At 45.8% G+C, this 17,091-nt stretch overlaps 1 protein-coding gene across 2 annotated transcripts in view; it reads right to left on the reverse strand.

Annotated features, from left to right (window-relative positions):
* The window catches only part of Kmt2a (lysine methyltransferase 2A), an 81,298-nt gene that overhangs the window by 11,917 nt on the left and 52,290 nt on the right, over positions 1-17,091 (reverse strand). For both annotated transcript variants that reach the window (XM_036192836.1, XM_036192835.1), the window contains exons 17-29: positions 16,693-16,803; positions 16,154-16,227; positions 15,164-15,357; positions 14,839-14,945; positions 12,782-12,919; positions 11,003-11,161; positions 9,942-10,059; positions 9,744-9,822; positions 8,694-8,854; positions 8,031-8,213; positions 3,623-7,871; positions 3,053-3,133; positions 853-914 (exon numbers count right to left, since the gene is read on the reverse strand). In XM_036192836.1, the coding sequence (XP_036048729.1) occupies positions 853-914; positions 3,053-3,133; positions 3,623-7,871; positions 8,031-8,213; positions 8,694-8,854; positions 9,744-9,822; positions 9,942-10,059; positions 11,003-11,161; positions 12,782-12,919; positions 14,839-14,945; positions 15,164-15,357; positions 16,154-16,227; positions 16,693-16,803 (5,716 nt within the window). The remainder of the gene's footprint in view (positions 1-852; positions 915-3,052; positions 3,134-3,622; positions 7,872-8,030; positions 8,214-8,693; positions 8,855-9,743; positions 9,823-9,941; positions 10,060-11,002; positions 11,162-12,781; positions 12,920-14,838; positions 14,946-15,163; positions 15,358-16,153; positions 16,228-16,692; positions 16,804-17,091) is intronic.

Here is a 17,091-nt window from a genome sequence, read left to right on the forward strand (position 1 = left end):
AGACTGAACTCAGCCACCATGCCTGCCTGTAATCAGGACTCAGGCTTGAGGAACTGGCCACTCATTGAGATATGGTTAACAGCCCAAATCAAGCCTAAGCCTTTGACTTCTGGGAAGTCATTTTTTATTATCATTTATTTACTTAATCAGTTTTTCTAAGACAACAGCTCACTCTGAGGTCCAGTATGTAGCCCAGGCTGTCTTCAAACACATTACAAACCTTCCTGCCTCTGCTTCTGGAGCCAAGTGCTCAAGGTTCTGTGTGTCTACTATGCTAACTGTAAAGTGACCAAATTGCAGTAGGCCAAGAAAAAGCGCTGTGATTTTAGGATCAAATCCCAACAACCTAAGATAGATGGCTCCGGTATCCTGAAGGGAATTCACCCTAAGTTGCCAACCAGGTATGAGAACCAACTCAGGAGCCAACTAAAGATTATCGCAAGCCACCTAAAGTGTCACTGCCCTTAAATCCAGGTCAGCAGGGGCGGATCCACCTGGCATGTGACGACAGACCACAATGGAGGGAAGATGGAAGAAAGGGCTGAGTTTGACTCCAGGACTTTACACCACTTAACTTCTTGGGACTTCAGTTGGCTTCTCTCCCATCCAGAGTATCAGGAGACAATGCAGGCAGTGATTCTTTTGTTTCTAGGCTGGGACTTGTGATGTAGCACAGGCTGCCCCTCCAGCCGACTATGAAGCTCAGGCTTGCCCTGAACTCACAATTCTGCCTCAGCTTTCTAAGTGTTGGGGTTGCAAGTGCATGCCACCATGCGCAGCTAACATACATGATTTTTAACAGACCTTCTGGCTTTAGAGTTCTCTATTATAACCCATTAACCAACCACATACCTGCATTTTCTTGCTCACTTGCTGGATTTGTTGCCTGAATCTCTGGAAGAGCAGCCACCGGTCTGAATGAAAATAAAACCAGACATGAGAGGGGAGGCCAGTTGGTTTTCAACTCAAAGATAAAACAACTATTCATAATCTGCCACATATTCTATCAGTTATTTAAAACAGCTACCTAGAAAATGACCATAAAGTGCTTTAATTTTTTTTATTTATTAGTGTGTGGGGGTGGGGGAGTACGTATGCCTGGGTGTTGAAAAGCTCCTTCACTGCAGGACCCAGGGATCAAACTTAGGTCATCAAGGTTTTAAAATTTGTTTTTGTATATGGTGTGTGTGCCATGACTGTATGGGTGCCCACAGAAGCTGGAGAGGCACTGGATCCAAACACGGATGCTCTGTGCGAACAGAAAGCACTCAACTGCTTTGCTTTTCTCTAGCCCCAAACCCATGCTTATGAGAGTTCTTCCCAAACATTGGCAGGAAGCATTTGATTTTGAGATTGGGGATGGCACCTCTGCGGTTCTCATAATCTTATAGTAGGAAAAAATACAAAGACACTTGTCAGGACAGTGCTGTACAATTTAAATAAGTCAGCTGGCTTAACTAAAAATACGGGTAAGCTGCATGAGCTAGTACACCACCTATTTCCAGCTTTTCAAACTTAGCAACTCCTGAAATACCCAGTGCATACTAACATGCATGAAGTTAACTAGTTAAGTAAAAATGGAGTAAATATCTTTGATCTTTTAAAATTGTAGTTCTTATTTGTGTGTGTGTACATGCACTTGTGTGCTGCAGGAGCAGAGGTCAGAGGACAGCTCTGCAATCATTTCGCTCCTCCTGCCTTTACCTGGGCTTCAAAGATCAAACGCAGGTGGTCAGGCTTACACAGCAACTCATTTTACAATCTGAGCCATCTTGCTGGCCCACCTCCTCCACACACACACACCCCTTTCCTTTCCTTTTTTTTTTTTTAACTGTAGAGCACACAGCAGCACTGGAAGCTGCAGAGAAACACCTGGAACACAGCATGGACACATGCCATTCCAGGAAGAGGTTCAGGAAACAAGCAATGGAGAACAGTAGGTGCAACAGCATCCATGTAATGTGAAAGCATGTACACAGTTTACATACGAGTACATACATAGACTAGCTGCAGAATCAAAGCAAACCAGGGGCTTGGGAGATGGCTTAGTGGTTAAGAGCACTGGCTGCTCTTCCAGAAGACGCAGGTTCAATTCCCAGCACCCACATGGCAGCTCACAACTGTCTGTAACTCCAGTTCCAGGGGATCTGACACCCCCACACAGACACACATGAAGGCAAAACACCAATGCACATAAATAAATAAATTATAAAACAAACAAACAAACAAACAAACAAAAAACCCAAACACCAAACTACTACCAAAGCAACTTCTAGGGAACAGACTGAGAAGGGGTGAACAGGACATACAGGAGCCACCAGAAATCATTTAAATAATTCTAGCTTAGAAAAAGGAAAAAGGAGCTGGGCAGTGGTGGCGCACGCCTTTAATCCCAGCACTCGGGAGGCGGAGCCAGGCGGATCTCTGTGAGTTTGAAGCCAGCCTGGGCTACCAAGTGAGTTTCAGGAAAAGGCGCAAAGCTACACAGAGAAACCCTGTCTCAAAAAACAAAAACAAAAACAAAAAAAGAAAGAAAGAAAAGAAAAAGGAAAGGGGTGTGTGTGTGGAGGAGGTGGGCCAGCAAGATGGCTCAGATTGTAAAATGAGTTGCTGTGTAAGCCTGACCACCTGCGTTTGATCTTTGGAGCCCAGGTAAAGGCAGGAGGAGCGAAATGATTGCAGAGCTGTCCTCTGACCTCTGCTCCTGCAGCACACAAGTACATGTACACACACACAGATAAGAACTACAATTTTAAAAGATCAAAGATATTTACTCCATTTTTGTTTTACAAGCCCGTCTGTATTTAGTCTCACAGAAACAACATAGGACCCTTTTTTTGGGTGGGGAGGGAGCAAGGTCTTACTATGTGGCCTTGACTGGCCTCAAACTCATAGAGATCAGCTTGCCTCAGCCTGCCCAATACTGGGATTAAAGACATCCATACCATGTGATGCCTATCAAGAACACTTCTGCCAACAAAACAAAACCCAATGCAAATCAGGAGGAAGCCTGTTTTACATGTGGTGGACATAAGAGAGATCTGCAGCTCACCCCACAGGCTGCCCACACTCCTTCTGTGAAGGCTGCTCCATACCAGCTGCGTCCTGCTGCTCCCTGTCAGCTCTAGGAGTCCTAGAACAGAATGGGTTGTATCTCTTTTCAAGAAACCATCAGCAAATATGCATTGGACAGATCAAGTTCACAAGCCTGCAACAGTAACTAAGGTCTCAAAAGCTAGTAAGAGGTCACAGGGACTTTGTAGGAGAAGGGAAGTCTCCTCTATACTATATATGCTATACTTCCAATGAGATTTTAAGAATGAGAGGGCTTCGTGAGACGCCATAGCAGGAGCCCTTGTCCATCAGACAGGACCATCATTCTCTCAAATCCCCAAACCTCAGCAAAAAGAAACAGAAACGGGTATCAGCACTGTCTAAAATCAAAGCAAAGGACAATCAAAGCAGTAGTTCTTGGTCAAAGCATCTACTGATGAGCTAGTTTTTACTCCACTGATCACTAAAGCCCAAGTGATAGAAGTACCCCCACCCCACCAAGTGAGCAGTGCCACACCCACAACACAGAACCCCACATGGGAGCAGAATGAACCTGCCTATCACTTACCGTGTGGCTGAGGGCTGGGGCGCCGGGTTGGCATCGTGACCTGGAATGTGTGCTTCAGAAGAACTGGACCGCAAATGGGAGACTTTGTGCTTCTTGCCGCTCCCTTTGTCTAGGGGCAACTGAATCCTCTTGACTTTTGGTTTTGGTTTAGTGGTACCTGGCACTGAGGAACTTGCTGACTGATGACCAGAGGATGGGGCACTCCCCGGAGAGGTGGAGCCGGCTTGCTTAGCTGACGGTAAAGCCTTGCTCTGCTCTGGCCTCACACCGTTAGGAGCATCTGCCGTCTGGGTGAAGTTGGATGGCTGGGTCCCCGAAGCAGAGTCGGGGTCCCGTTCCCGCTGTGAAGCGAGGATGCTGGTTTTGCCAGCTAGGAGCTGGTTCACCTGCTGCAGCTTATAGTGCTCTTCAGCCTCCCCAGAAGGGGATGCGGCTGTCATGCCCGTAGTCTGCGGTGAGGGGAGCACACAGACGCTAGATGCTGCTGTCATTGCAGCAGCGGAAGGAGTCTGTGATGGCCCCCGCTGTGAGAACATTCCTGAACTTGGTGGTAAAGCCAGAGGCTGGTCCTGAATGCCCAGGCTCTGCTGGCTGGCTTTGATTAGAAGATTGCTTATTGAGCCAATGTCTGGGGTCCCAAGCAACCTCTGGTTGGACAGGGTGACATGTCCTGGAACTGATGCACTACTTGTAGGGACTGTTGTAGTTTGCATGGATACCACATTCAAGACAGAGGAACCGGATGCCAAGGCAGACACAGGCCCAGATGTGAGGTGGCTAGTATCCTGGCTTATCGTTGATGTGCCCGCCACTGTGGCAGTGCTTCCGCCCACACTCTGTGGTGGTAACAGGGGTGCCTGTTCAAAATACATGATGCCAGATTTAGATCTTTTGATGATGTTGGGGACAGTTCGGTGAGATGAAGTGTTAAGTGACCCCAAATCTAACAGGTTGGGATGGTTTGAAAGCTGGGAGGGTGTAAAATTAATCAGTGTCATGTTAGAAACCACATCAGAAGGGGCAATGTTGGAAGGGGCACTAGAGGGAGCAAGTTTTTTATTCTTTCGAGTGTGCAGACGAGATATGGGTCTTTTCTTGAGTCCAGAGGATGGAGTGGCTACTGTGGTAGTGAGGTCTGTCCTCTGGTTGGCTTCTGAACCCAAAAGTTGGGGATCTGGAGGAGGCTGAACCCCAATAAGTAGGCCTGACGGAGGGCTGCTGATGTTAGGTGGGAAGCTGCTTTGAGCAGCTGCAGGGAAGGAATGTAAGTGCTGGTGATGAGGCATGGAGAGCAATCCTTTGCTAGCAGGAGGGAACAGAGACTGAGAAGGTGGCAAGCTTGGATTTAGTCCTGCAGTTAGGGTGAGCCCACTTCCCATGGGCCCCAAAACCGAAGTATTTGTCTCCATCACACTGGGTGTAGAACTAACAGGAGAGGTCAACTGGATTTTTTGGGTCACTCCATTTGGAAGAGTTTGGAGAACATAAAGTGGCTGCATGTTCTGGTTAACAACAATGAGTTTCTCAGTGGCTGGTTTCAGGTGGGGTGGAGTGGTCTGCACAGCTGCATTAGAGATCTGAGATGGGCCAGGGCTATCAGTAGAATTGGGCACATACTTCTGGTTCTGGATGGGAACAGTAGGGGAAACAGGTACCTGAAGGCCAGGGGTGCTACTGTTTCTAGTTAAATCCTGATTGTTGCCATGACCTTGTTCCACTGAACCACAGGGAGGGCTGGAGATGTGATCTGCATCCATGTGTCCTTGGATGAAATGATCCGGAGTCATGTGGCCTTCAGGAGTAGAGTCTACTCCCGGACTCAGCAGTGCTGGGTCACCCTCGGTAGAAGCTACAGACTTTTCTGTCATGGTCACTCGCTTCTCCCCTGAATCTGAGATTACGGCCAATCGACTGGGATTCTGGCTAGGGACAGTGGGACTGCGGGTGGTCAGGACAGAGAGGTCAGACGGCAGCTCAAGAGGCAGCTCAAACTGCTCCTCTGCTGAGATGGAAGAGGAGACACTACTGTCCACAGGCTCTGTCGCTGGCAGCTGCTGAGAAAACACTTCAAAAAGACCCATATCCTTTTCCCGATTACTGTCAAGACCCAGCCCTTCCCCAAGAGTCAGGAGTTCGGAAGATGACGACTCTGGACTCTCCCCCAGAGCCTGCATGGACGGAGTGTTCTTTAGTACAAAGTCCATGATGTCTGAGGGCAGAATGTTCCCACAGTCATCGCTGTTGTTGTTGTCAGAGTCAGATTTCAGGAGCTCTGTGTTGTAGGTGTCCAGCAAGTTTTTGTCTGAGGGGGTACTTGTATGGACTCTGCGGCTTGATTCCAAAGAGCTGAGCTGAGCTTCCAAGGAGTCCTGGCCCTGTGCCTTCGCTCTGCTCACGGAGTGGCAGTTTTCCAACTTCGGCTCGTGTTTGTGGCCAACAGCACTCTTAATGACATGCTCTTTCTCCCCAGCCTCATCAGGCCGATCAACCTTTACGTTTTCTGTTCCGTTTTCTTTACCATTTCTTTTTGGAATCTGGCTGCTTTTCCTGGTTGTGGCAGTGACACTAGTATCACTCTCTGTCCCATCATCAACACCATCCAATTGTGAAATTTTTGGAAGATCACACTGTTCCTCCTCCCGAAATAAATTATGGGCTGCCAGTCGCTCCTCACCACCCGAAGAAATGACCGTTCTTGTGAAGTTGTAATAGTACACATCGTCTTCATCTGAAGTGCTCAAGTCATCGGCCCCATCCACCTGCCCTTCTGCTGATCTCTTTCCTCGCTTTTTCCCAGTAGAACTGCTGTAGAACGGAAGGTCCTCTTCACCATAAGACCTGACTCCATAGAGTGGAGTGAGCCCAAAGAACATATTAGACCGTGCACGGGCACTGCGGCGGGGATACCGCCTCTTAAAAGAGCCATCCTCCTGAGGTTTGGGGCCATCTGGGATCATTAGGTTTCTGTCCTGTTCTGGAAGATTCTGATAGTTGTTACTTTGAGGGTCTTGGGATGAGGTATTGTTGGGGCTTGGCTGAACCCCTGGGCCAGCTCCTGGACTTCTGGAAGCTGAAACTGGTTCTACCGGACATGCTGGCTCTATTTGTACAGGAGAGCCAGGGCCACTTTCTTTTGGGGGATTTTTGGATTGATTCTCACTTTCCATTTTCAGAGGTGTCACTTTGACGGAGCACTTCCGGGGTGCCTGTAACTCCTTGGAAGATCCTTCTACTTGTGTGGATTGACCTTTAGGGACTCCTGAAATAGGAAGGGCTTTATCCCCAATTTTATCAGATGAAACATTATTACATGGCCGCTGCCCCAGAAACCCAGGAGTCAAAGCCTCATCAGCAAACCCTGGCTTCAGCTTTCCTTCCTCACCGGCCGTTATCTGACCGGGTTCCAAAGAGGCTTTGCTGGAGGGCTTCTCTTTGCAAGTCTCCTTACAAGTCTTTTTCCCTCTCTGTCTCCGGTCTCTGGAACTAGACCCAACATGTTCATGAAGAATGGACGGTCTGTGGCTCACACCAGGAAGCTTTAAGGTTTTGATTTCACCATCTTCGTTTGGAGAGGGCTTTGCTGACTGGGTAGAGTCTGTGTGCTGGTCTCGATCATTCCTTTGCCCCCTCAAGTGGAGTTGTGGGTAGGAGAGAGTTTCTTTAGGAGAAAATGGCGCTGAAGAGGCTTCAGCAAAAGTGCCTAGCCTACTAACATTTAACTCTCCGGGAGCCGTGTTATGAGCCTGTGGTGCCAGCTCCGGGGTTCCAGAGTAAGCGGTGTTATGTGCAGATCCATCTGAGCTCTTGGAACTCACAGCTCTGCTTTTCTCTCCCTTTAACGAGGAGCCCTTGGGTGCCAAATCTGGAGCATTGGAGCGCTTTCTTTCTGATGATGGAGACCCATCCAAATGACTGGATTTGGAGCCTCCGGTGACCACTGTCCTTTGTGACCCTGAAGCGGTGTGGGTGCCGTACCCTAGATTAGCACTTGAATTCAACGGACCTAGGGCACGATCAGTTGCTTTGGCACTTGACTCGGGATCTGCAGCGGTCCCAAGGGTGGAGACTGAGGAAACACTATTCCTGGAGTATACACCCCCAGTTCTCATTGGAGACATTATCCGGAGCTTGGACCGCAGGGGTGACAAGGAAGAAGTACTATGCCGCCTGGAGCCAATGCTCCGAAGACCAGAGGAGAGTAAAGGGTCGCCTACTGTGACGATTTCATGAGTGGTTGGGGTAGGACTTCCTGAACAAGAGAGAAAAAAGAAAGTCAGTCCGGGCTAGAACAAACGTGTCAAGTCTCCAGTTTCAACCATTTGGATGCACCTGTTTATAGGCAACCTTTCGGTTAGTCAAAGTCACCAAGTTAAGGTTACCTAAGAGAACAGTCACGTGGGTCCTTTACCTGCAGAAGGCAATGGCCGGCAACCAGGGGACCTCTGTGTAGGGGAGTAGCTGGGCGTTCGAATCCTAGGGACCTTTGAGATGACATGGTAATAGCAGGAGCTCGAGGTCTGGGCATGAGGTCGGTCTGGGGACGGAGGACGTAGAATGGCCGCTGTACTTTGACTGTCCTTACATGAAGCTTCTGTGATAGGGATAAAAACTGGTAACTGAAAGAGGGCAGTTAAAATATCTAACAGATGAACCAATATTAGGCCAGCAGCCACAATGGGTGGGTGCGTGCTCAGGCATGATTTCTGAGCTGGAACCCACAGTGGAAGGAAAGAGCCAACGCCACAAATTGTGTCCAACCCTCGAACACGCCATGCCACATACACCACACACGCAGGTTTACAGAGTGAAAAAGGGGGTGTCCCAAATTAAATTGTCCCCCATTTTCCTTTTTGGTTTTTTGAGACAGGGTTTCTCTGTGTGGCTTTGTGCCTTTCCTGGAACTCACTCTGTAGACCAAGCTGGCCTTGAACGCACAGAGATCCGCCTGTTTCTGCCTCCCAAGTGCTGGGATTAAAGGCATGGGCCACCACCGCCCGGCTGTCCCCCATTTTTCAATCCCAGTGCATAGTCAAAACACTTGCACTCAGATCCCACTTGGATTAAGTCTAACCTATAAATGAGGATGGGCTGTGCGCGATGGTCCTGTTGTCGTCATGGTCAACTGTGCTGTTGATATCTGGCTCTACAACAGGTGGACGGCACTCCACGATCTTGCAGGTGTACACACAGCGCTTTCGAGCATCTGTGGTGCTCCAATATACCCGGGAACACCTGGCAAACACAGGAAAAAGACACAAACGGAGGACAGATGCACAAATGATCAGCCCCCAAATTTCTCCCCATCACGGGTCTCTAGTCTCAACTCAGAGACTATAGCTTTATTTCTTAGGTTCTAATTGGAGATTATCCTTGTATAGTGGTTTTAAACTTTGGGAAATCTTAAATGTTTCTTAGGCTCTCGGAAAGTTGTATGACCTTTTCAAAAAAAAGTACTCGAGACAGTAAAACATTCTACCCACTGAAAAAGATCAGTAACTATAATGCCACTGCCTTCCATTAGGGATTAATGCCTCAAGTGCATGTAACCTGAGACCCTAAAAAGCTCAAACCTGAGGTACTTCCCCATCAGCAAAGTGCTACAAGACGAACACAGGTGTAGACTATGTTAGAGCTGGAATGCAGAATTAGAAAAGGTGCTGCAAAATCAGCTTCTCAAGAGGGAGACAGGAGGCGATTTTTTTTTTTTCCTGGAGACAGGATCTCCCCCTGGTCCTAGCTGGCTGGAACCCACAGAGATCCACCTGCCTCAGCTTCTCTTCCAAATGTCTGTGTTAAAGGTATACACAATACCAAATGGCTTTAGAAGATACATTTTGATCATTCATTGTCAGCTTGTCAAAATAATTTTATCAACGTAAAAGATTATAAATTATTTGCTTTGAGACAGGGTCTCACTATGTAGCCCAGGCTAAGTTTGTAATCTGTTAGCTGGGCACAGTAATGCATGAGGCTAAGGCAGATGTGACAGCCTGGGCCTAGAACTGGTGAGTGGGGGTTTTGAATAGTGAATGGCAGCTACCAAGTATATCTCCACACTTAACGACCCCGTACTTCCAGGGAGCCACACTGGGCTGCTGCACCCTGTCTTCCCTGGACTTACTGGTATCCGATAGGAAAGAGCTTATCTTCACAGTCAGAGAGGTCATTCAGAATCCCCAAACAGTCGATCGTCATTGAGCCTAACCAAGGAAAGAAGAACAGATTAGAAGAACCTATAAGGAGAATCATTTCGTAACTAAGGACCAGAAACTCACAAATGGTAAGGCAGTCTTCCCATTAATGAAAGCCTGGGTCATACCAATCATCATGTGGATGTTTTCTGGTTCCAAGCCATTGAGGAACTTCCTTCGCAAGCTGATTCCTTCAAAATCCACAAATACTCTTCTAAAAACTTCAAATCCATTCTCAGGAACCACCTTAAACAAAACCCAAGGTTGCTGTTAATGGGTTGTCCCTTTACATGTTATATTCAGAGTACCAACTCCTGCAGGCAGAGCAGAGAACCCAACTCAAAATCACCCTTGTTTTTACTACCACACTCTTTATTTCTAGTAAGAGGAGATAATCTCTTTGGGGCATCTGAGACACGCAAAACCGAGCTTACCACCTTGTTTTTCAGTATTTCCTCTTAATTTCAGAGACTTCAAAAGATGAGGAGGAATCTTCAATGCTTATTGCTAAGCAAAAGTCAGCAAACAAACCACAGCCTGCAAGGCTCCAGCCTAAGGAACCCTGGAGTGGAAACTGCCGTGGATGCTAAGTTAAGACTACTTGTGGATATTAGCAAAAAGATCAGTGGTTTTTAGGGAGAACATCAGAAAACCAGGCAGAACACAGGATTCTTAAGATAATGAAAATATTTATACAGGAGTTGGAAAGATGGTTCAGAGGTTAAGAGCACTGGTTGCTCTTCCAGAGGTCCTGAGTTCAACTCCCAGTAACCTTCTATAATGAGATCTGGTGCCCCCTTCTGGCCTGCAGGCATACATGCAGGCAGAGCACTATATACATAATAAATAAATCTTTAAAAAAAAAGTTAAAAAAAAGAAAATATTTATACAAACCACAATGGTGAACACACATTATTGGACATTTGTCCAAACCCACACCATGTACAACATCAAGAATGAACCCTAACACAAAGGATAACTGTGTGAAATGCATATCGATGTATATACATAGACCCATCCACTGTAACAAATACACCACCCTGGTGGGAGAGGCTATGTAAGTGTGGAGGCGGGGGCCGGGAAATCTCTACCCTTTGCTAGTTTTACTGTGAATGGAAGTCTGCTCTGAGATAATAAAGCCTGTAATTAACAGCTAAATCAGAAGCAACCAAATAGCTGAGCTTCTCACCTCGCCTTTGATCAAATCCCGATGCCGCTGACAATACACTTTTTTGTCATCCAGAAAGACGCAGTTCTTGGCTCGGGAACACATGAAGTGGTAGTTGCTGGTGCAGGATGTGAGACAGCAACCCACGGTGGCTCCTGGCTTTTGGCAGAATTCACACCTCTGCAAGTCCAGAAAGAACAGCCTACTTATACAGGCAGGCATTTTACAACACCTGTCACCTCTTCTGACTTGCCCCTCTAGAAAACCCCATGTTCACTTTCTTGACTGCCAGCCTGCTGAGCTACAGGGAAACAGTATGAACCACGTGGTAACTAGAAAATTTAAACACTAAATTGGATTTACCATTTGGACTGAAATTTTTTTCTAGAATGCATGCTAGATTTATTAGACTTGAAAGTATGAAGATCAATGTCAAAAAACATGTACTTACAAGAAAGTTATTACATCTCAAAGCAACTCAGTGTTAATAAAAATTACTAGTAAAAAACTAGTTGTCTTAGTTAGGGTTGCTATTGCTGTGATAAAACACCATGACCAAAAGCAACTTGGGGAAGAGAGGGTTCCTTTCTCTCACTGTTCCATGTAACAGTCCATCATCAAAAGCAGCAAGTGCAGGGACCTGAGCAGGCCAGGAACCAGCACTGAGGCCAGCGGCAGGTGCTGCTCACTGGCTTGCTCATCCTGCTTGCTTTTCTTCCTTTTTTTTCTTTTCTTTTTTCTTATTTTGATAGTTTTTGAGACAGGCTTTCTCTGTAGCCATTGCTGTCCTCAATGCTCTGTAGGCCAGGCTGGCCTCAAAATCAAGACATCTACCTGCCTCTACCCACAGAGTGCTGGGATTAAAGGTGTAGGATAGCACTACCCACAAATGGGCTCCTCTTCAATCACTAATTAAGAAAATGCGCTGTTGCCGATCTTTTGGAGGCATTTTTCTCAATAGATTCCCTCCTTTTTAGATAACTCTGTGTCAAGCTGCCATAAAGCTAGCCGGCTCACTGCTCTGTAGTATTAGACTTCACAGTTACCTACCTATTCAAATGATTTGAAGATTCCATTCACTAGGCCCTGGTTGTCACCCTTACTCTATTGGTCTGTGTGCTCATCCCACAGCCCACACATTCTTCTCTCATGAGCTGTCTATTGGCTCCATTCCTTCTGGAGTTTCATGCGCAAACTCTAGCTTCTAAATGTTCACTCCTTCAATACTGGCTCTCAGCTGCTTTGACAACTTCCTTCCTATCCTCTTCTGTCAATGTGCACATACATGGGCTTATTCTGTAGAACTTCAGAATGGTGATTTAACTTGGCCTCTGAGCCGATTCTGTCTATGTCTTAAACTGCTCCTCACATAATTTGAATGATGCTCAAATTAGATGATGCTGTTTTTCTATTTATTTTTAAAAGTTTTTGCTTTTGATGATTTATTTATTTTTATTTTATGCATTGGTGTTTTTCCTGCACTTATGTCTGTGTGAGGGTGTCAGATACCCTGGAACTGAAACCACAGAGTTGTGAGCTGCCACGTGGGTGCTGGGAATTGAACTTAGATCTCCTGGAAGAGCAGTCAGTGCTCTTAACTGCTGAGCCATCTCCAGGCCCCTCTTTTTTTTTTTTTTTTTTTTTTTAAATATTCCTTTTTCAAAAGATCAGACCCACAACATACACCAGTCCTTACTGGCAAGCTCCTGACAATGCTGTCAAGGACGAGGGAGGCTGTATTCATGCCCAGGACAAACACGAAAACCACCGCATCAATCAATGTACAAACGAAGATCTTACCAGTTGCTTGCCCCGTATCACAGCCATGTGTACATTCTTTAGTGACCCATCATCGTCTTCAAACACTTCTGCTGACCACAAAGCACAGTTCACATGCGTCCACTCATTCTGGCCAATGTACAGCAGGCGGCCAGCATCCTGAAGAACACACCAAAGGAGCTCATGTTAGCTTTACCTCAGACAAGAGACCTCAAGAAAGCACCTAGAATTCCTTAAAGATTAAATCATAATCCAGTGTTCAATATTTCTTCTACAGTCTTTGTAATTAATTATTTTTTCTGCAAAATGGAAATATTTTGTAATTCTATTGAAAACAAAAGATAAATATATGGAAGGTTTACATAAATATGCAAACTACTTTAAAACGGTATTTAAAATTCAATTCTCTCAGACCGCACTAAAAACTCTCCCCTGAAGTGCTTGTGGACTGAAGTAGGGCTTCATGCAAGAGACACTCTACTACCAACCCACATTCCCCCAAATGTTGTATTTTAAGTTCTCAGTGTAAAGCCATTAAACCATGTTTCAAAAAAAGGGTTCATCTTCATTTTAAGGATGTAGCTGAAAAGCCACATGCCTTTAATCCCAACACTTGGGAGGCAGAGGCAGGCAGATCTCTGTGAGTTCGAAGTCTACAGAGGGAGATCCAGGACAGGCACCAAAACTACACAGAGAAACCCTGTCTCGAGGGAGAAAAAAAAAGAAGGATGTAGCCGAGGGTCATGGAGGGTAGACAGGAAGGCACAGAATGAATTCAGGCAGTCTGTCAGAACTGGGGCTCTAACCATTCAGTTGCTTTACATTAAACACAGGCTATCTAATATACAACTTAAGTTTGATTAAGACTTCATAAAGTAATTCTGAGGATTAGTTATCAGTAAGTTCATTTAGGATGAAATCACCTTTTGAAGAAATTCATCAGTTATTTAAAACTCTCTAAGGCCAGGACTGGGGTTGGCTGAGTAGTTAAGAGCACTTGTTGCCTTGCAAAGAACCTGGGTTCAGTTCCCAGCACCCACACAATGACTCACAAGCATCCGTAACTCTAGTATCCCACACCCTCTTCTAAACTCCGTATGTGGTACACACACATATATGCAGGTAAAACATTAATACATTTTTTAAAAAGCTAAAATTTAAAGAAAAGGAACCTCTAAAGCTAAGCACAGTATCGCCTGTCTATAATTCCAGCCACTGAGGAGGCCGAGGCAAGAGGATCGGAAGTTCTTGGCCAGCCTGGACAATATGGTAAGACCTGTCTCCAAATGAAAACAGAAACAAAATAACTCTATTCTGCTACAAACTCACAAGTAAATACCCATTACAGTCATGGAGAGCTGACACACAGGACAGATACCCATTACAGTCATGGAGCACTGACACACAGGACAGATACCCATTACAGTCATGGAGCACTGACACACAGGACAGATACCCATTACAGTCATGGAGAACTGACACACAGGACAGATACCCATTACAGTCATGGAGAACTGACACACAGGACAGATACCCATTACAGTCATGGAGAACTGACACACAGGACAGATACCCATTACAGTCATGGAGCACTGACACACAGGACAGATACCCATTACAGTCATGGAGAACTGACACACAGGACAGATACCCATTACAGTCATGGAGCACTGACACACAGGACAGATACCCATTACAGTCATGGAGCACTGACACACAGGACAGATACCCATTACAGTCATGGAGCACTGACACACAGGACAGATACCCATTACAGTCATGGAGCACTGACACACAGGACAGATACCCATTACAGTCATGGAGAACTGACACACAGGACAGATGGTTCGGCCAGGTGGGGGTGGTGCACGCCTTCAGTCTCAGCACTCAGGAGGCAGAGGCAGGCAGATCTCCGTGAGTTTGAGGCCAGCCTGGTCTACAAAGCGGATGCCAGGACAGCCAGGACCATTATAGAGGACCCCCACCACCACACACACACACACGCACACGCACACGCACACGCACACACACGCACGAGAGGTTTTTAGTAACCAGGAGCCATGTCCCAAAGTACTTACATTCGCACTGTCATCCCCGTACATGAGACACAGTGCACACTGTCTGTTGTCATCTGTGCCCGGGGGTGGGTTCAGCTCTGGACTGTCTTCTCGACTCCTATCAGTACCTTAGAATCCCAAAGACAGGCAGTTAAAATTGGTAATACTACAGTTTTCTAGAGGAGAATTCAGCTTAAGTAGTCTATAAACACTTTCAAAGGGTGTTCACAGTTATGTTATCTGAAACTCCTTTCTGACATCCAAGTACATTCAATTTAGGTTCACTAAGCCAATCATCTGCATCTAGAAAGAAAATAGGCAATGACGATCCATTCTGACGACTTACTCAAGACTGGTGGTGTAGGCGGATGCAGAGGCGTGGGTGAGTCCGGTTCTCCAGGGCCTTTGGGTTTGGGCGCTGGAATGATTTTCTTCATTAGAGGAGGCTGCTCAGTGTGGCTGTTCTCCTCTCGCTCCTGCCACTGAGCATAATTATGGTCAAGTGAAGGCGGAAGCACTGCGTTGGGTAACATCCCACTGCTGGAAACAATTGATTCGACAAGCATTTACTGAGCGCCTACTGTATACCCAGCGCCATCCAAACAATCAGCTCTTGCGATCAGCAGGTCCTGGACCCATGTACAAGCCCTTCACAGAATTTAAGAATAAGTCACAGAATCTGCAAACTGCCTAACTATACTCAACATTTTAAAAACTTTTAATTTTTTCTGGGACAGGGTCTCACAATGTAGTCCAGGCTGGCCTTGAATTCCTGACCCTCCTGCGTTAGGTCTTCCAACTGCAGGAGACTACCATCACACCTGGCTCAAATAATTATCTTAACATGTGAGCCATGTGGCTGGGGACAGAGCTCAGTGGTAACATAGATGATAGTATACACGAGGTCCTGGGTTCCCTCCCCAGGACTGTAGCAGGGTGAAGACTGCACACAGAACTTTTGGTTAACTATCCAGAACCAGTGACAACCCTACTAATAAATCAATCAATAAAAATAGGCTATTGGAATAAAAAGTAAAGGTTAGATGTAAGAATCAAGAGCAAGGACAGACACAGTCTCAACTGAATAATACAGAACCCGATAACTCTAAGGACAACGCCATGGTTCTAGCACACATCCGGTCCACACGTGATGTCAAACTATGTTTTTATAATATAATAAATGCCAATGTGGAAGGGGAAAAGCACCAGCCCACAATCAACACAAAAGTTATTTGTCACTTCCAAATTATTACAGAAGACATTTCAGCTGGTTGATTTTTAATATTAAAATGTCTCAGGAACCCTCAATCTACAAATATGAAACATATTTACTCACTTGTTTGATACTTTATTTGGCTCCCAAAATCTGGACTTTTTGACACTGAACCAAGGAAAGACCCGCTCCATTTGCTAAAAGAAAACAAACAATTCAACTGAGAAGATCCACGTAGAAACTAAATCAAAGTAACCCCAGACCAGTGTCTCAGTCTATGATCTCAGGCTAAGGCAAAGATCCATCCATGCTCGCAACCTTATGAGCTTCCCAACCTCCTCCCGAAGAATTAGAGGAAAAACATTAAACCCAAGAAGCTTTCTGCACATACATCCTAGGCAAGTAACAGAAGAGAAGGAGGTATTCATAGAGCCATTACAGGTAGTGAGTATTAAAAACATCAACTACACAGGGCGGTGGTAGTGCACACCTTTAATTCCAATAATCAGGAGGCAGAAGCAGGTGGATCTTAGTGAGTTCGAGGCCACCCTGGTCTACATAGTGAATTCCAGGACAGCCAATGCTACACAGAGAAACCCTGTCTTAAAAAAACCAAACCAAACCAAAACAACCCCCCCCCAAGAACTATTAATCTCATTCACCCGAATAAAGAAAGACTTGACCATGCTGTTGGCTTTTTTAATTTCTGGTTGCCCTCCATCTGAATTAATAGCCGCTTGAATGATCTTCACAATATCATCACTGAACTCCAACTGTATACAAAAACAAAACACCAATTATTCATAAAACAGTACTATGCTCTCAAAATCACTCCCTCCTCCCTCCATCACTCAGCACAGGAGCCCAACAGAAAACCCACAACCCATCTCCTGCAGTCTAATTACTCTCGGAGGCCTTTAGAATTCAGTTCACAATTAACTTGAGGCAATCAAGAGATGCCAGGCTAATAAGGCAAGAATGCAAACAAATTGGCTGTCATGGTAAGTGACCAAAACCGGCTCATGGTTTTTATATTTGTACTCATATGAATAAGCAACTCA

This window comes from Onychomys torridus, chromosome 7 (assembly GCF_903995425.1).
Source record: "Onychomys torridus chromosome 7, mOncTor1.1, whole genome shotgun sequence".
NCBI classification, from domain to species: Eukaryota; Metazoa; Chordata; class Mammalia; order Rodentia; family Cricetidae; genus Onychomys; species Onychomys torridus.